The 20,493-nt window shown below is 37.2% G+C and overlaps 1 protein-coding gene across 1 annotated transcript in view; it reads left to right on the plus strand.

Annotated features, from left to right (window-relative positions):
- Positions 1-20,493, plus strand: part of PPP3R1 (protein phosphatase 3 regulatory subunit B, alpha) — a 72,629-nt gene that overhangs the window by 17,870 nt on the left and 34,266 nt on the right. Inside the window, exon 2 of the mRNA XM_035001405.1 lies at positions 16,647-16,686. Coding sequence (XP_034857296.1) covers positions 16,647-16,686 — 40 coding nt within the window. The remainder of the gene's footprint in view (positions 1-16,646; positions 16,687-20,493) is intronic.

Genomic DNA, 20,493 nt, shown 5'->3' on the forward strand with positions numbered 1-20,493 from the left:
GTAAAAGAAGCTGGTTACAGGGGAACACATACTGTATGATTGCATTTATATGTGATATCCAGAATAGACAAATATGTAGAAACAGAAAGTAGAGTGGTGGGGTGAGTCAGGGAGATGGGGAGTGACTATGTGAGGAATTTGTGGTAGTAGCTGCACAACTTTGAATGTACTAAAAACCGTCCACTTCAGATGGATGAATTACATGGGATGTGAATTATATTTCAATATAAAGCTATTATTTTAAAAAACCAAACCCTTACAAAGCTATAGTAATCAAAACAGTATGGTATCGGCATAACCGCAAACACATAGATCAGTGGAATAGAATAGAGAAACCACAAATAAACCCACACATATATGTGGTCAATTAATTTATGACAAAGGAACAAAGAATATATAGTGGGGTGAGGATGGTCTCTTCAATAAATGATGTTTGGGAAACTGGACCACTGTCTTACACCGTACACAAAATCAACTTAAAACGGATTAAAGACTTGAACATAAGACCTAAAAACATAAAACTAGCAGAACATTTAGGCAGTAAGCTCCTTGACATCTGTCTTGGTGATGATTTTTTGGATTTAACACCAAAAGCAAAGGCAACAAAAGCAAAAATAGACAAGTAGGACTATGTCAAATTAAAAAGCTCCTGCAAAGCTAAGGAAACCATCAACAAAATAAAAAGGAAATTTAACTGAATGGGAAAAATATTTATAGATCATATATCTGATAAGGGGTTATTATCCACAATATATAAAGAGCCTGCAGCTCAATAGCAAAATGACAATCCAGTTTAAAAAAAATAGAGGATCTGTATAAACATTTTCCAAAGAAAACATACAGGTAGCCAACAGGTACATGAAAAGATCCTTAGCATCACTAATCATCAGGGAAATGCAAATTAAAACCATAGATATCACCTCAAACCTGTTAGAATGGCTGTTATCAAAAAGTCAAATAACAAGTGTTGGCAAGGATGTGGAGAAAAGGGAATCCTTGTACATTGTTGGTGGGAATATAAATTGGTGCAGCCATTGTAGAAAGTAGCATGAAGGTTCTTCAAGAAATTAGAAATAGAACTATATGATCCAGCAGTTTCCACTTCTGGGTATTTTTCTGAAGGGAATTAAAACACTAAAAGTTGTATGCACTCTCATGTTCATTGTAGCCTTATTTACAATAGCCAAGACATGGAAGCAACCTAAGTGTCCATCAATGGATGGATGAGTGAATGAATAAAGAAAGTAGGGTGAGTGTATATATACAGTGGAGTATTATTCAGTCAAAAAAGAAGGAAATCTTGCCATCTGCAACAACAGGGTGAGATCTTGATAGCATTATGCTAAGTGAAATAAGAGAAAGACAAATACTGTATGTTCTCACTTCTGGAATCTTTTTTTTTTTTTTTTAAGATTTTATTTATTTATTTGACAGAGACAGAGATAGCAAGAGCAGGAACACAAGCAGGGGGAGTGGGAGAGGGAGAAGCAGGCTTCCCGCTGAGCAGGGAGCCTGATGCGGGGCTCGATCCCAGAATCCTGGGATCATGACCTGAGCTGAAGGCAGATGCTTAACGACTGAGCCACCCAGGTGCCCCTCACTTCTGGAATCTTAAAAACAAAACCAAAAACTGAATTCATAGATAACAGAGAACAGATTGGTAGGTGCCAGAGGCAGGAGATAGTGGGTAGGTGAAATGGGTGAAGGCGGTCAAAAGGTACAAACTTCAGATATAAAGTAAGTCATGAGATAATACAGCATCGTGACTATAGTTAATACTGTATTGCATATTTGAAAGTAGTTAAGAGTAAATGTTAAAAGTTGTCATCACACACACAAAATTTTGTGATTGTTTTATGGGTACTGATGTTAACTAGACTTACTGTGGTGACCACTTCACAATATATACAAATTTGGATCTTCTTGTATACCTGAAACTAATATAGGTCAATGATGTCTCAATTAAAGATGTCACTAAAAAAACAAAACCGAACCCCAAGAGATGGTAGGCCTGATATGACCTGGGGCCATAGTTTGCTGACCCGATAGATTACCATTCTTTTTTTTTTTTTTTAAAGATTTTTATTTATTTGAGAGAGAGATAGTGACAGAGATAGCGAGAGAGAGTACGAGCAGGGAGGAGAGGGAGAAGCAGACTCCCCACTGAGCAAGGAGCCTGATGCGGGATTCATTCCCAGGACCCTGGGATCATGACGTAAGCCAAGGGCAGATGCTTAACCGACTAAGCCACCCAGGCACCCAGATTATCATTCTTAATTCTCATGCAAAGTCATTTTCCTCTGACTGTGTTCCTTTTATATCTTTGAATTGTTATCAACTAACATCTTTCTGGATACTCCAGTTTTTCATTCAAAATATAGTACCTCTGACACATTTTCCCTCTAGGATCCTCCTTCACTTCAGGTGTTTATGTACATCTTTGCTTTAGTGTTTCTTGACCTTTCATTTGACTAACCTGTACTTTATATTTCATCTGTTTACTTTGGCCATAGTCAGGGTGGTCTCTTAGCATCATCCAGAACTGTGCCACTACTAGGATTTTATTTCCTCTGTTCTGAGATTATTTTCTTAATTATAATTACTGAAAATGCTATGCTTATAGAGTTTTCTATTTTGTTTGGGGATAATAGATGTTTTTAAATTAAAATACAGTACCAAATTAATGTTGTTCCTTCCAGGTTTCTGGACAGTTGCCATGTAATAGTGTTTTATATTTTCCATCCCTTTACTCCTCTTCTCAGTTGTCCCCACCTATCTCACACCCTGTCGTTGTCATGTTTTTGTGATTGAGACTACGATGTTAGATATATGAACAACACTGTGCCAGTGTAAGTTGGAAGTGACAAGTCACTTAAGATGAGAGGAAAATGGTTTCAGTAATTTACTGCTTCTCTTATATAATACAGAAAGGATATAGCTTTGTCATATATTGGTGAGAATATTATGGGAATTATATTAGTGTGAGTTCAAATTTGTTCTCTGCCACTACCAGCTGTGTGACCTTGTGCAAGTTGCTTAACCTTGACATCCCTATTTATTTATTTATTTATTTTTAAGATTTTATTTATTTGACAGAGACACAGCGAGAGAGGGAACATCATAAGCAGGGGGAGTGGGAGAGGGAGAAGCAGGCCTCCCGCAGAGCAGGGAGCCTGATGCGGGGCTCGATCCCAGGACCCTGGGATCATGACCTGAGCCGAAGGCAGACACCTAGCGACTGAGCCACCCAGGTACCCCCTTGACACCCCTATTTAACCAGAAAATTGTTTGGAAGATAAATGAGATAATGTATGTAAAGTCTCTAAAAGAGTACCCAGCACATAAACGTGATTTCATTTTTTTTTTGTATTCGGTAAACTTTCCTTTTTTCCATACTTGTCTATATTTACAAAACTATTAAAGATTTCTTTCTCAGCTTTTACCTTTTTTTTTTTTAAAAGATTTTATTTATTTGACAGACAGCGGGAGCAGGAACACAAGTAGGGGGAGTGGGAGAGGGAGAAGCAGGCTTCCCGGCGAGCAGGGAGCCTGATGCGGGGCTCGATCCCAGGACCCTGGGATCATGACCTGAGCCGAAGGCAGATGCTTAACGACTGAGCCACCAGGCGCCCTCTCAGCTTTTACCTTTAAAAAAGTCATCCATGAGAACTAGACAAAGTAACATTTACTGTATTGCATGTTTAGTTTGAACTAAGGTAGTTTTTTTTTTTTTTAAAGATTTTATTTATTTGAGAGAGAATGAGATAGAGAGCATGAGAGGGGGGAGGGTCAGAGGGAGAAACAGACTCCCTGCTGAGCAAGGAGCCCCATGCGGGACTCGATCCTGGGACTCCAGGATCATGACCTGAGCCGAAGGCAGTCGCTTAACCACCTGAGCCACCCAGGCGCCCTGAACTAAGGTAGTTAATTGAAATTTAAGTTAGTGCATCTGAAGTGTCTGAAGGATATTAGGCAGTTATGTAAAGAATTGTCTTAATTTGATGAAAATGTCACTGTTAGAAGTAAAACCAGATGAAAAGAGCCAGCAGGTTTTTGTTTGTTTTTGCAAACCTAGACTTTGAGAAAGATCTCTGCTTTATTTTTTTTTTAATTTTTAAAAATTTTTAAAGATTTTATTTATTTGACAGAGAGAGACATAGCGAGAGAGGGAACACAAGCAGGGGGACTGGTAGAGGGAGAAACAGGCTTCCAGCGCAGCAGGGAGCCCCATGTGGGGCTCAATCCCAGGACCCTGGGATCATGACCTGAGCCAAAGGCAGATGCTTAATGACTGATCCACCCAGGCACTCCAAGATCTCTGCTTTAGTAAAGCTTTTGTCACGTGTCTGTTGCTACTTGAGAGGTGTTTTACATCTTTGGGAATTAAATCTTATTCTTAAATCCTTTTCATTAATTGCTTATAGTGTATCAAACACTTAAGATACCATTCTTAACTTTTTGGACATATACTCAGTTTCAGTCCTGGAAAAACTTTGGGTTGGCATAAAGAGGAAGATTAATTGGCAGATGGACTGTGTTTAAAGTTCATATAACAGTTGTTTGGAACTTCATACATTTTTTCAAAGAAATTACAAAAAGGGATTTACTTTATAAATTATAAAAGCATATTTCAGTGATAATTCAAAAATATATATTAATAAGTATTTCCTATGTTTCCATGCACTGGAGAATAACTGTAGTGAAAAAAACCCCATAAGAATACAACCCATTGAGGGCGCCTGGGTAGCTCAGTCAGTTAAGCATGTGCCTTCAGCTCAGGTCACGATCCTGGGGTCTTGGGATTGAGTCCCACATCAGGCTCCTTGCTCAGCGGGGAGCCTGCTTCTCCCTCTGCCTCTGCCCCTGCTTGTGCTCTCTTTCTCTCTCTCTCTCTCTTAAATAAATAAATCTTTAAAAAAAAATACAACCCATTGAAATTTGTGGGATGTAGGTAAAGCAGTGCTGAGAAGGAAACTTACAGCACTAAATGCACATTTTAGAAAAGAAAAAAAGTGTTAATAATCTTGAGCTCCCAAGAACCTGAAGAAGAATAAAAAAGAAGCAAAATCAAGCGGCGCCTGGGTGGCTCAGTTGGTTAAGCATCTGTTTTTGGCTCAGGTCATGATTCTAGGTTCCTGGGATCAGGCCCCACATCGGGCTCCCGGCTCAGCAGGGAGTCTGCTTCTCCCTCTCTCTCTGCCTTTCCTCACTGGCTTGTGCTCTCAATTTCTCTCACTCACTCTCTCTCCCAAGTAAATAAATCTTAAAAAAAAAAAAAAAAAAAAAAGGCAAAATCTACCTAAAGCAAAGAACAAGGGAATAAAGATAAAAACAGAAATCTGTGGAATTGAAGACAAAAACCAGAAAAATCAATGAAATAAAGAGCTGGTTCTTCAGAAAGATCAATAAATTGACAAACCTCTAGCAAGACTGGGAAGATTAGAAGAAGAAACAAATTATCAGTATCAGGAATGATGTGTAGGGTATCACCATAGAGCCTTCAGACATGGAAAAGATAATATGGAGATAAGATGAACAGCTCATACATAATTTTGACAACTTTGATGTAATGGACCAGTTCCTTGAAAAGTACATACTACCACCCTTCACCCAATATGAAATAGATAATTTGAATAGTCCGCATTACCTTGATACCCCCCCAAAGGAAACATTTCAAAAACTATCAATTTTCCCATATCAGCGTAATGCAAAAATTTTAAGAAAATGGTAAAGAAATAAAACTAAGCAGTATGGGAAAAAAATTGAATGCCATTACCAAGTATGTCTCACTGCAGGGATGCACAGCTGGTTCACTGTTTGAAACTCAATATAAATAATCCACTGTATTAACAGCTAAAGAACAATCACATGATCACATAGTTTGATGGAAAAACGCATTTAATAAAATTCAGGACCCGCTCATAGTTTCTTTAAAAAAATAAAAATAGATATAGAGGGGGGAACTACCTCAGTTGGATAAGGAATAGCTATACAAACATATAGGTAACATTATACTTAATGGCAAAGACTGAATGCTTTTCCTATAAGATCATTAACAAGGTAAATACCTGCTCTCACCACTCTTTCAACATAGTAATGAAAGTTCTACCCACTGGAATAGGCAAGAAAAAAAATAAAGGCATACAGATTGGAAAGGAAAAAAACCTCCCTATTTGCAGATGACATGATTGTCTACATAGAAAATTCTGGGAAATCTACAACAAAAAACTAGAACTAATAAATGAGTTCAACAAGATTGTAGGCTACAAGATAAACATACAAAAATCATGGTTAATTTTGGGTAGAAAAAAAATAGGATTGGTTAGGTTAGATTTTTTTTTTTAAAGATACTTATTTATTTGAGACAGAGAGAATGAGAGAGAGAGAGAGCACATGAGAGGGGGGAAGGTCAGAGGGAGAAGCAGGCTCCCCGCCAAGCAGGGAGCCCGATGCGGGACTCGATCCAGGGACTCCAGGATCATGACCTGAGCTGAAGGCAGTCGCTTAACCAACTGAGCCACCCAGGCGCCCGGTTAGGTTAGATATTTTTTAATGGATAAATTTTAAACTGTGAGATTGAATAACAGGTATCACTATTTCAGGCCCCATCATGTGGTAGGATCTTTATATTTTTATGCAGTAGGATCTTTAAAATAGTTAACATTATGTACCCTCAAACATTTGCTAGGTGTAGTTACAGAGTATAATTTTGGCAGCATTTATCAGACTAGGAAATTATAGGGTTTTGTTTTCCTCCTAAAATAATTTGACAAGTATAGATGTTCTTGACTTCTGTTGGAAAACTAGTCACTGTTTAACAATGGTATACCACGTTAGCGAACATTTCTGCCATATGATAGCATCATAACTAATTTTTATAGAGTATACACAAGATCCCTGGTGCCAGATTTGTTGCCATAACCAAGGTCATGTTTGATTTGTATTGCTAAGAACTTCTGAGATTTATTGCCTTTTTTTTTTTTTTTAAAGTTTTGTTTATTTGAGAGAGTGTGCGCACACGTGACGTGAGAGAAGAGCATGGGGGGTTTTGGGGGAGGTGGTGCAGAGGCAGAGGGAGAGGGAGAAACAGACTTCCCTCTGAGCAGGGAGCCCAGTGTGGGGTTTGATCCCAGAACCCTGGGATCATGACCTGAGCCTGAAGCAGATGCTTAACCAGCTGAGCCATGCAGGTGCCCCTGCCTCTTTTCTTAGGCTGATTGTTGTACTGGCCTACAGAAGAGCATAATACAAAGTTAAGCATACCCTGTTTGGGAAACCCTTGTCTCCTGGACTACCAGGATGCTTAAGAAGTTTCTTGAGGTTCCGTGTCTGTGTTCTCTCTCCCTTTCTCCCTCCCTCCCCTTCTCCTATATTTAAATATGTCTAACATCTTCATTAGTAGTAAAAACAAAAAACGGTACAACTGGAAGGACCCCTTGAAATCATCTAGTCAAACTTTCTTATTTCCTGTATGGAGAAGTCAGTGTCTAGAGGGAGGGGTACTTGTGAACTCAGCTTGATACAGAGACTTGTCCTTGGAAGTCTACTGATACTAGATTTTTTTGTTTCTTGGTTCTGTCCTTTGATCTTTTTACTTCCTTTCACCCAAATTTACCCATCCACAGTTCACACCTTGTTTTATACTTCTGATAAGGAATATCTGTCCTGGAACAGGCATTAAGATGGTCAGTGATTTTACCCTAGAAATTGATTTCCTTATAAAAATTACATTAACTGTGGGAAGTTGGCATACTTGTCTTTCAGCAGATGAAGACATTTGGATTCTAACTTTTTCTTCAAGTCCATATTATTTAGTATTTAAAAAATTTTTTTTTTTAAGATTTTATTTATTTGACAGAGAGAGACACAGTGAGAGAGGGAACACAAGCAGAGGGAGTGGGAGAGGGAGAAGCAGGCCTCCTGCGGAGCAGAGAGCCCGATGCGGGGCCCGATCCCAGGACCCCGGGACCACGACCCGAGCCGAAGGCAGACGCCCAACGACTGAGCCACTCAGGCACCCCTATTTAGTATTTTTAAAATTTACCATCTTATGATTATCAATTTTGATACACATTAAATCAGGAGGAATAGGAATTTAATTTCTAAAGAAATTTTCTGGCAAAGAAATGAAAGTATTTTTGGATCTCTTATCTCATTTTGTTTAGAGTTACTTTGATCTTGAAATGTCTAGATGTGAGAGAATAAAAATAAATTTTATAGATGCATACTGTAAAGTTTAGACTATTTTCAAAGGGCCTGCTGTCAGAATATGTAGACATTTATCTTCAGGAGACTAAGAGGTGACAACATTGTCTTATTTGGTTATAGGCTCTTCTTGGGAACTATATAAATATTACTTACGTATTACAGTACTGCTTGCTTATTTAAAGTGTATGGAGATCCAGATCTTAATAGATACTCATTATGAAAAGTGAGCATTAAGGAAAGCAGAAATCTAAAGTTCTTTAATAACTGAACTTTTAAGAATTTATTGAATCTCTTAGTATGTCCTTAATCTAACCATGTTATGTAATACATTGATGCTTAACATGCCCCTTAAACCAAGTTCCTTAAGGCTATCTGGATTTTTACATGCACCTATAAAATACTTCCTTGCATAAATTTAGGACAGTGTTAGATCTGGCAAGGGATATCGAAAGATAATAAAACAACTGCCTTCATGGAATTTAAGCTCTGAGAGGGGGACTAAGTAAAGGATGAAAGAATTATAAGAATCAAGATTACTGTAAGTTTCTGGTTTCTCATGATACTGTAAAATTAATCTAAAAAATACATAATTTGCTACCTTGAAATGAGTATGTAGGTTATAAAAACAATTCGATATACTTTAATTGTGAATAATAGTATGACAGGAAACTTACTATTTTAAAGAAAGTGATGAGAAATTTTTAAAAAGTAGGGATTTAAATCTGTGAGTTAGGAAGCAATTCCATTATACTTGAGACTCCTACTGAGTTTTAAAAAATAAGCTTTAGGGGCACCTCGGTGGCTCAGTTGAGTGTCCAACTCTTGCTTTCGGCTCAGGTTGTGATCTCATGGGCCGTGAGATCAAGCCCTGCGTGGGGCTGCACACAGCAGGGTATTTGCTTGAGATTCTCTCTCTCTCTCTCTCTCTCTCTCTCCCCTCCACCCGATTGTGCACGCACATATGCATGTGCTCTTTCTCTCAAATAAATAAATAACCCCCCCAGCTTTATTGAGGTATAACTTACATATAATAAAATTAACCTATTTTAAGTGTGTAGTTAATGTGTCTTGACAAATGTATAGTTTTGTAAGCACCACCACAATCAAGATGTGTAGAACATTTCTGTCACCCTAAAATGTTACCTGGTACCCTTTTTCACTGACCCTCTTAACCCCTGATCTTTTGGTAACCATAGTTTGCCTTTTCTAGTACTTACAAATGGAATCATGCAGCATGTAACCTTTTGTACCTGGCTTCTTTCATTTACTGCTTTTGAGATTCATTTATGTTGTTGTGTGTATGAGTTGTCTGTTCCTTTTCCTGAGTAGTACTCCATTGTCTGGATATACCACAGTTTATCCATTTGACAGCTGATGCACATTTAGATTGTTTCTGATTTGGGCTGTTAACAAAGCTTCTGTGGCCATATGTGTACAAAATCTTTGCATGGACATGTTTTCATTTCTGAATGTTACATTAAACTTGATATTAAGAATCCATCAAACTCTCCCAAAATGGCTGTGTCATTTGGGGTTCCCACCAGCAATGTATAAAAATTTCATTTGTTCCATATCTTCAACATATGTTAACATTTTTACTTTTACCCACATATACTGTATGTCTGGGTGTTAATTGCTGTTGCTGTGTTACACATTACCATTAACTTAGTGGCTTAAAACAGCACCTAGTTATTATTTCATAGTTCTGTAAGTCAAAGTTCAAATGGGGTGTCTCTTCAGGGACTCAAAAGGCTGAAATCCAGGTGTTGGCCAGAGTGAGCTCTCTTGTCTGGAGGTTTTGGGGAAGAATCTGTTTCCGGGCTCGTTTAGGTTGTTGGCAGGATTCAGTTTCTTGCTGTTGTAGGATTGAGATCTCTGTTTCCTTGTTCACTGTCAGCTGGAGGCTGCACTCAGCCCTTAGAAGCTGCCTGCCCTCAGTGACATGTGGTGCACTCCCTAGTCTTGAATTCTCCTCATGGTTTGAATCTCTGACTTCCCCTCTTTGCTCTTAAAAGGCTCTTATGATTAGAACAGACCCACCCCAATAATGTTATCTTAAGGTCAACTGATGTGGAAACTTAATTACATGTACAAAATCCCTTTGAGCTAGTACCTAGATTAGTATTTGAATAACTGGGAAAAGATGTTTGTATACCTAGGGCTGGGAATTTCAGAGAGGGCCATCTTAGAATTCTGCCTTGCACATAACCATTTGTTCTACATTTTCAGCAACATTTGGTATGTTAGTTTTTAAATTCTAGGCATATATATACTAGTTGCAAGTATTGTGGTATCTAATTGTAGTTTTAATTTGCATTTGGCTGATGTCTTACGATGTGAAACATCTTTTCATCTTGCTTATCTGCTGTGTCTATATCTTTTGTTATACAATATCTACTCAAGTGTTTTGTCTTTTCCTTTTTTTTAATATTGATATTCATTTGTTTTAGCATCATTTGTTGCAAAGGTTTTTTTTCCCCCATTGAATTACCTGGACACCTTTGTCAAAAACACATAACTTTGTGTATGTGTATTTTACATTTTATTCTTTTGCATTGATCTTTATGTCTAGTCTTACACCAATATCACTCTATTAACAACTCTAGCTTTATAATAATTCTTTAAGTCAGATAGTGTAACTCCTTCAACATTGGTCCTATGTTTGGCTACTTAGGTCTATATGGAAATGCATTTGATTTTTGTATACACCTTGTATTGGGTGACTTTGCTTCATTTATTAGTTCTGATAGTCTTTTGCAGTTTGTTTAGTATTTATGTACATACATAAATGTTAATCATGTTATCTGCAAGTAAAGGCAGTTTAACTTCCTATTTTCAATCTGTATGCCTTTTATTTCTTCTCTCTCACCTGATTGCACTGGTGCAGATATCTTACCTTCTTGATCTGAGGGAGAAAGCATTTAGTCTTCCCCATATTAAGTATGATGTTAACTGTAGGCTTTTTGTAGATAGCCTTTATAGATTGAGGAAGATCCTTTGCTTGCTGGATTGTGGTTCTTATTTTTTCATGAATAGGTGTTGAAATTTGTCTTATTTGTTGAGATGATCATACGGTGTTTTTTCTTTTTTAGTCAGTGTAGTGAATCACATTGATTTGGAATATTAAACCAACCTTACATTGCTGGGATGTTCCTCAGTTGGTCATGGAATTTTACTTTTAAAATTTTTTTCTGGATTTGCTCAAATATTGTTAAGGATTTTTGCATCTGTTGTCATGAAGAAGTGTGGGAGTATAGTTTTCTTTTTTTGTAATGTTACTGGCTGATTTTGGTATGAGGGTAATATTGGCCTCATTAAATGAGTTAAGAAATATTCCTTTCCCCTTCTGCTTTCTGAAAGAATTTGTGTAGGGTTGGCATGTTTTTTCTTCGAGTATATGGTCAAATTGACCAGTGAAGCCATCCAGGTCTGTAGTTTTCTTTCTAGGAAAGTTTTTAATTCAAATTCAGTGTATTTTAATAGTTGTAGAGCTGTTCAGCTTTTCTCTTTTATCTTGAGTCCGTTTTGTCATATACTGTCTTTAAAGAAACTTGTCTGTTCATCTGAATTATAAAATTTGTTTTCATAATGTTGTTTAGAAAATTCCTTTATTTTTCTTGTAATGTCTACAGGATTTGTGTTGATTTGTCTTGGGGGTTTACTTATTGATCTTTTCCAAAAAATGGATTTTTGTCTTTATTGATTTTTCTTCTGTTTGTCTACTTCTATTTTATTAATTTCTCATTTTTTTCTTTCTCGTTTTCTCTTGGTTTAGGTTAACTTACTCTTTTTGTAGCTTTTTACTTTGGGAACAGATCATTGTGTTTTGGACCTTCTCTTGTAACAGCATTTTCCTCAAAACATTGCTTAACCTGTATCCCATAAATTCTGATAGGTTTTGTTTTCATTCTATTCAAAATATTTTCTGATTTCTCTTGTCATTTTCTCTGTGACTCATGGGTTATTATTAGAATTGTGTTTTGTTTCCAAATTTGAATATTCCCAAATACCTTTGTAGTTTAATTACATCCTAATGGGAGAATATATTCTGCATGATTTTAGACCTTTCAAGTTTATTGAGACTTTTTTAGGCTCAGAATAATGTCTTTGTGATTGTTCTATGTGCATTGGAAAAGAATATTCTGCTGGTTTAGGACATGTTGGCTGATAGTGTGTTGTTGATTTTCTGTTGTTGTTCTACTGGTTTTCTGTCAGTTACTGTGAGAGAAATATTAAAATCCCCCAAATGATTGACTGTTTGCCCTTATGTTTTTTTAGTGTTTAATTTCATTTATTTTGAAACTCTGTTCCTGTGTGTGTTTTTTGTAGACCTAATTATAGTGTGGTGGTGGGAGTTCCTCACATATGCACACAATTTCTGGACATCAGCTGGATATCCTATAATTCAACTCAATTCTGACATAATCTACCTAGAGATAGCATCAGATTCCACAGGTGAAGGGCTCACCTAGCTCTGACCTGTTTTTAAAGTAGGCTTCTTATAGAAAGCATACAGTTGCATCTTCTTTTTTTTTTTTTAAGATTTATTTTAGAGAGGGAGAGACCTCCTGTGTGCGTGTGTGAGCAGGGGACAGAGGGAGAGAGGGAGTAAGAGAGAGAAGCAGACTTCCCGCTGAGCAGGGATCCTGATGTGGAGCTCAATCCCAGGACCCTGGGTCAAAAATCAAGAGTTGGATGTTTAACTAGCTGAGCCACCCAGGCGCCCTACAGTTGCATCTTCTTTAATTGTAGTTTTTTTTTTTTTTTAAGATTTTATTTATTTATTTGCTAGAGAGAGTGAGCAAAAGTACAAGCAGGGGGAGCTGCGGGCAGAGGGAGAAGCAGGCTCCCTGCTGAGCAAGGAGCCCGATGCGGAACTCGATCCTAGGACCCTGATGTTAGACTCGATCCTAGGACCCCGGCTGGGATCATAACCTGAGCTGAAGGCAGCCGCTTAACCGACTGGGCCACCCAGGCTTCCCTTAATTGTAGTTGTTAAGAGTGATACACTTAGCATATCATTCTCAAAATGTTTGGATTTAAATCTGCCATCCTGCTATTTTACTTTCTATTTTTTCCACATTTGATTTTTGTCTCTTTTTTCCTATTTATCTGCCTCCCTTTGGATTGAATATTCTTTATGATACCATTTTATTTATCTTTTTATTAGAAAGTGGTTGCTCTAGGGTTTATAATATACATCTTTAACGTTATGCTCTACTTTCAAATAACATTGTAATGTTTCCCTCATAGTGTATGATCTTGACAACATACATCATTCTTGTGTCTCACATTTGAGCTGCTTTTGTAATACAGTTTACTTCTACAGTATACATTTTATGCCCCAGAATATATTTTTATTATGTTTGTGTTAAACAGTCAGTTATATTTTAAAGACACTTAAAAATGAGAAAAAAGTCTTTTATATTTACATGTTTACCATTTCTGGTGATCTTCATTTCTTGGTCTAGATCCAAATTTCCATTTAGTATCATTTTTCTTCTGCCTGAAGAATTTTCTTATGACTTTTTTTGTAGTGCATGTGTATTGGAGCTTAATTCTTTTAGTTTTTGGTTATCTGGGGAAAGTATTTGCCTTACTATTTGAAAGATATTTTTGCTGGGCACAGATTAGACAGGTTGAGGTTGAAGTAATCTTTTGGATATATGGGTTCTAAGTTTGGGAGACAGATGAGGCATTCAGTGTTAGTGGATAAGCACTGAAGGGCTCCAGCTGGGCTGGTCCTTGGGTTTTGTGGATGCTGGCTAGCTGGGAATGATAAAGATAGAGGATGGATGGTATCATTTATAAAGAATTGATAACATTATAAAGGTCAGTGGGTTGAAGAAACAAGGACCTGGTTTCAGAGTTCTCCATGAAGCTACTATATAACCTTTTTGCCCTCACTTTTTTTAAGTTTTATTTATTTATTTAAATAATCTCTACACCCAGTGTGGGGCTTGAACTCATGAGCCTGAGATCAGAAGTCTCATGTTCTACTGACTGAGCCAGCCAGGCGCCCCATGCCCTCACTTTTTTTTTTTTTTAAAGATTTTATTTATTTATTTGAGAGAGAGAGAATGAGAGAGAGCAAGCACATGAGAGGGGGGAGGGTCAGAGGGAGAAGCAGACTCCCCGCCGAGCAGGGAGCCCGATGCGGGACTCGATCCCGGGACTCCAGGATCATGACCTGAGCCGAAGGCAGTCGCCCAACCAACTGAGCCACCCAGGCGCCCATGCCCTCACTTTTAAGACAATTAAAATATTAATCATTATCGTCAAAGAAACCCAAACCAAAACCAACCAAACAACAACAAAAAAACCAACAACCCAATTCAGAATGACAATCCAAAGTATTAATTGTATTGTTTTTTTGAGAGCCTCTCAAGAAACATACTTATTCTTAAGGTAGAGTAGAATGAGATTTTTTTTTTTAAGTGTATTTTAAGGGGCTCCTGGGTGGCTTAGTTGGTTAAGTGTCTACCTTCCGCTCAGGTCATGATCCTGGGGTCCTGGGATCAGCCCCGCATTGGTGTCTCTGCTTGGCAGGGAGCCTGCTTCTCTTCTTCCCTCTACCTGCCACTCGCCCTGCTTGTGCTTGCTCTCTCTGTCAAATAAATAGACAAAATATATATATTTTTTTATTTGTCAGAGAGAGAGAGAGCACAAGCAGGGGGAGCAGCAGAGGGAGAAGGAGGCTCCTCACTGAGCAAGGAGCCCGATGTGGGACTTGATCCCAGGACCCTGGGATCATGACCTGAGCCAAAGGCAGACGCTTAACGACTGAGTGACCCAGGCGTCCCTAAATAGACAAAATTTTAAAAAATAAATAATAAATACATAAATAATAAATTTAAAAAAGTGTATTTTAAAAATTTAGGCATGAAATATGTGAGGCAGTAAAAGATAGGAATCATGGTAAGAATCTTAAATCCAGTAAGAGGTGGAATAAGCAAGAACTCTGTCTCTGCTCATTACTATCACGTTTTATTAATTTTTGCTATTTCTTCTATTTTTAATATATATTTGATAAAGTAACCTAAAATTAACCAGTTCTGGAAAATTGCCGTTATCTGCTATAATTTTCAAGGGAAAGACTGGTTATTGGTGACATAAGAATTGAGGATGCTAATTTACTGGTAACCTTTCTTAGACCTCAAATTTACATAGTATAAGATACTTTTAGGAGTTTAAAAGCTAATGAGCCAGACTAAAATGTTTTTTTCAGGCTGTATTCAATAATTTCTTAATCTCTATATTCGTATGTTAATCCTATTATACACATTGCTAGACAAGGTCAAGATTAGGTAAATGGAATGAATATAGGATGCATGCTACTCTGTATCACTGAACTTTAAAAGCTCAATTTATGTTATTTTAAATTCTGTAGGCTTTTTTTAAAGACTTTATTTTAGAGATGGGGGCGGGAAGAAGCAGAGGGAGGGGGAGAAGCAGAGGGAGAGGGACAAGCAGACTCTATGCTGAGCCCAGAGCTGGATGGGGCTTGATCCCCTGACCCTGAGATCATGACCTGAGCCAAAATCCAGAGTAGGATGCTTAACCGATTGAACCATCCACGCGCCCCTAAATTCTGTAGACTTTTTAAAAGATCTTCATGATTTTTACCTCATGTGAGTCTGTTGTATTTGGAGTTTTTACTGTTTTAGAACTACTCCTGGTTTTATAACTAATCAAAATGGTGTGATTATCCACCAGGTACTTGACCTCCCTGGGCTCAGTTCATTAAGAATTATTAAATGTAAGCTTTGGGCGAGGTCTGTAGTTTTTCTCAAGCTCTTTTTTTCCTTAAATAGATTCAAATGGAATCCTGTACAGAAAACAGATGGTTGGTTTTATATATTTTATAAATATAGGAATTGAGATAAATTATATCAACGTGGAGTTTATCCATGAAATAAGACTTAAGAAAAAAATTTGAATTGGCTATCTTACGTTAGACCCACCTTCCAATGAATATTTGTCTTATTTTAGTTGCATAGCATATAGAAAATTGTTTTAGTGCAGTTATAAATGTTTTTTGGTTTTTTCTTTTTAAGAGCTTTACAGTCTCAGGAAACTTCATTTAAATAGAGGTGGCAGGAGGAGCTTTTTTTCTGAGCTCTGTCCCAAATTGAATTCAGTTAGAGCCTTGATAGTCTCCAGTGTATGATAGTTTGGTAGACAACATATTTAGGGCATTAAAAATATTTAAAATAAATTTTAACTCAAATGTTTGTGTAAGTCACACAGCTCAGGCCTGTTTGATTCAAGAGCACTGTCATGTTGTGTAATATTTTTCATATCAAAAAACTAATTTATAGATCTAGCTACTTTGGTTTTTGGCTTATTTCCCTATGTTTTGTGACTCAAAATATTTAACCTTTTAAAGAAATTTGTGTCAATTTTGTGACTAATTATTATTTATTTCTTTTCTCCAGGGAAATGAGGCAAGTTATCCTTTGGAAATGTGCTCACACTGTAAGTCAGATATTCTCGTTATCAAGAATTTCTTTTATTTACACATCCCTATGTATGTATATATATCATACCGCTCTATATATCTTTATAGCAAAGTTAGCCCTTAACTATTTAAAGTGGGTAATGAATTTGACTTACAGTCTTTTTAAGTTATCAGAGTAGGGAAATTTTTTTAAATAGAACTGTTCTTTATTATCTACACTATGCTGTAGTTACAAATCAACCCTCAAATCTCAGTGGAGCAACCCAACAGAAGCTTTTTCAGATTAATAAAGTTTCAAGTAAACAGCTAGTTTATTTATCCTTCTCAAATCTCAGTGGAGCAACCCAACAGAAGCTTTTCAGATTAATAAAGTTTCAAGTAAACAGCTAGTTTATTTATCCTTTGGTAACAAAATGTTTGTTGAAGGCAAACTTCCATAGACCAAGTAGCTATTGCAAAAGATGTTTTTCAGGGGAATGAGGAGTATAAAAAGTGTGGGTGGTCTGGTCATTTCTGACCATACTGGAGAACGTGAAGAAAGAAAATTACAGTTTTAGACATTCTTGATTTAAGGATCAGTCAGAGGACGAGGGAGGTTAAATAAAAATCATAAAGTCTCTTGTGTGGAAGGGCAATAATTGGGTAAAGGAGAGATCTTTAGAATTGGAATAGGGACTTTTGGTAAATTTAGTTGCCATCATGAGGTCCCAGAATCCCTAAACCGTTCTGAATCTTCTTGCCCTTTCTGTCCCTGTTTGATGTAGCTGGCTCTTCCTTGTTCGGAGACTTCTTACCTTGCGATGAAGTGTCACTTCCTTAGTGTCTTACTAAAACCATTTTCCCAGTTGCTCTTTATGTTTCATTGGTCTCCTTTTCCCAAAACACATGTCAATTTCATTCTCTTCTACACCTTTGTTTGCTTGTGAGCCCTGGGTAGAATGATGTTCTGTCAGCTCTTTATTTGACTGACTGTGTTGTCATTCTGTCAGCATAAATGTCACCTGTTTGGAGATGTGTTCTCTCTCTCTACTCTGCTTAGATTCTCTCTTATCATGAATAGTACCCTGTTTATTTTCTTTAAAATAGTTATAATCTGAAATTATTTATTAATCATTTTATCTTATATTTTGTGACTTCCTACAATTAAAAAAAATTTTTTTTAAATGGTCATACTCTAAGACCAGTTACCTGTAATTCTGTCATCCCATCTCCTGTTTACATTTGATTTTACTGTTTCCTCCCAGGCTTTTTAAAATGAGTTTCTTGGGGCGCCTGGGTGGCTCAGTTGGTTAAGCGTCTGCCTTCGGCTCAGGTCATGATCCCAGGGTCCTGGGATCGAGCCCCGCATCGGGCTCCCTGCTCCACGGGAAGCCTGCTTCTCCCTCTCCCACTCCCCCTACTTGTGTTCCCTCTCTCGCTGTGTCTCTCTCTGTCAAATAAATAAATAAAATCTTTAAAAATAATAATAAATAAATAAATAAAATAAAATGAGTTTCTTGTGTAATTATGATCATATGTAGGTGTATGTTTCTATTTTAAACGTGAGGATAAATTGTTACATCAGCATATTGCTAGAATTGACTAAAAATCAAACCTAAATATGACACTGTAGACCAGGGGTTGGTGAACTACTGCCTACCGGCAGTTTTTGTTAATAAAGTTTTGTTGGAATACAGCTGGGCCCATTTGCTTATATACTGCCTGTGGCTGTTTTTATGTGACAGTGGCAGAATTGAATAGTTGTAACAAAGACCATGTAGTATGCAAAGCCTAAAATATTTACTACCCAGCCTGTTACAGAAAAAGTTTGCCAAATCCTGTTACAGACTGTCATGGTCCTCTGGATTGGAGAACTGTCACTTCTGTCAGTGTCTAACCTGCCTCTGAAATATGATCAAGATTAGAGTAGTTACATACTGGTGTCCCGGGTGTTATGTAGATCTATAATTCTTGTCTCTGGCAAAGTTTACTGTGTCAGTTTTATAGTTTCTTTAGAATTGAAAGGATTCTGTTTAAAATTGTGCCTTGCCACTTAGTGTTTGGTTTGAGCATGTGACATAATTATTTCTCCAGTTGCTAGTGGGCAAAAAGAAGGTCTGGAAATCTGTAATTAGCTGGGCTTCAGACTACAAATAGAGTTGGGTTTGGCTATTGGGATTACAACAGGAAAGAGGTTTTAGGAAGTTAGTTTTTGTTTCTTTGCCACGCAAAGAGGTCCCTAAGGGGACACACATCCAGGATGGCAAAGACCAATTTTTTTTTTAAATGTGTGGTATTTAAAATTTCATACACTATTAAAGCTGCTCCTTTCAGTTTTATCATTAGAACTATGTCTTCTTTCTTATGACTTCATTTATGCTTTTATGAAACTGTTGAGCCTTGTTACTAAAGATCTATACTTGCCAATGATTGTTCAACCAGCTATGAATCTTATCTGGATTTTTCTCTGTTCCCTATTTGGTTCACTAGAATAAAATGTGCTTTTACCAATTTTATACATGATTTGGATGAATTTCCCCAAAGAACCTGTCCACATTAAAACCGCTACTTTTCCCCCACCCACATGTTGCAGTAAACTTTTTTGCTCATTTAAGAAAACTCTTCATTATTGAAAGAGCTTATTGTTATCTGTGAATAGCTACCATTATAGATAAGAATGTTAAAACTAATCCTTGAGGCACTTCACTATTTATACTTCCTTGTTCAGGTAAAATGATGTCATGCCTTCTCATCCCTCCAAGACCCACCTCAATTCTATGTTCTTAATGAGGCTTTATGTAATTGTCCCTGCCTTGAGTGGTCTTCTTAACTCTTCATGTAGTTACTGTCTGTTTTGTTCTTTTAGTATTTAAATTGTGCTTTTTAAAAAGGTAAGAAGAATCTAAATTATATCCTGTAAGGTACTGCCTTTGGCCCTGTGATACACAGATAAGTAAGCACCCACAAAGTGCTTACAGTCTGGCTGTTGGGTGAAATTATTACAGTACAAGTAAACCATTATGAGAAGTAAAAAAGTTCTAAGGAGGGAAAATTACTTTTGGTTAAGGACATTAAGAAAAACTTCATGGAAGGGCACCTGGGTGACTCAGTCAGTTAAGTGTCTGACTCTGCTCAGGTCATGATCTCAGGGTCCTGAGAGTGAGATCAAGTCCCTTGCCTGGCTCCACTTTAAGATTCTCTCTCTCTCCCTCTCTCTCTCCAAAAAAAAAAGCTTTGTGGAAGGGATGATGCTTGAAAATGGTTTTGGAAGCTGTATAAGAGTTGAATGCTGATTAACTTGGAATACAGCTGGGCCCATTTGTTTATATACTTTTTCAGTCTTCTTAAATTCCATCCAGGTCTTCAACATTCTTTCCAAATTCCCTACATAATCCTTTCCAGTACTCTGCTTTTAATCAGTGCTTTGTCTCCTGATTCTTAAGAAGATTGGAAACATTTTAAGTGTTAGCCTTCACATGTCCCCACCTCCACCTTCCACCCCTGCCTGCTAATTTTCCCAGTCCGATACATACTTTACTAACTGCTTCTGTCAGGAGTTTGTGTTATAGCTCCCTTATTTAGGGTCAGCCTCTTGTGCTTTTAACTTCATCCAGTCTCATCTCTAGGACCTTATTTTGTTTCTATTGTTTTTTTCCTATGTCTTCGATATCTTCAGCCTCTTCATCTCTCTTCAGTTTACACATCTAACCAATTATGCTGTGATTCTGATTCTGTGTGTACCTTTTACTTTTTCTTCTACTTGAACTTCTCAAAAAAAGAGCATATGCAGTTTTCTCTATTTCCTTATTTCTGCTCATTTCTTGGCCTGCTGCATTCTGGCTTTC

Source organism: Mirounga leonina, unplaced genomic scaffold (genome assembly GCF_011800145.1).
Source record: "Mirounga leonina isolate KUSES-001 unplaced genomic scaffold, KU_Mleo_1.0 Mir_125, whole genome shotgun sequence".
Lineage (NCBI taxonomy): Eukaryota > Metazoa > Chordata > Mammalia > Carnivora > Phocidae > Mirounga > Mirounga leonina.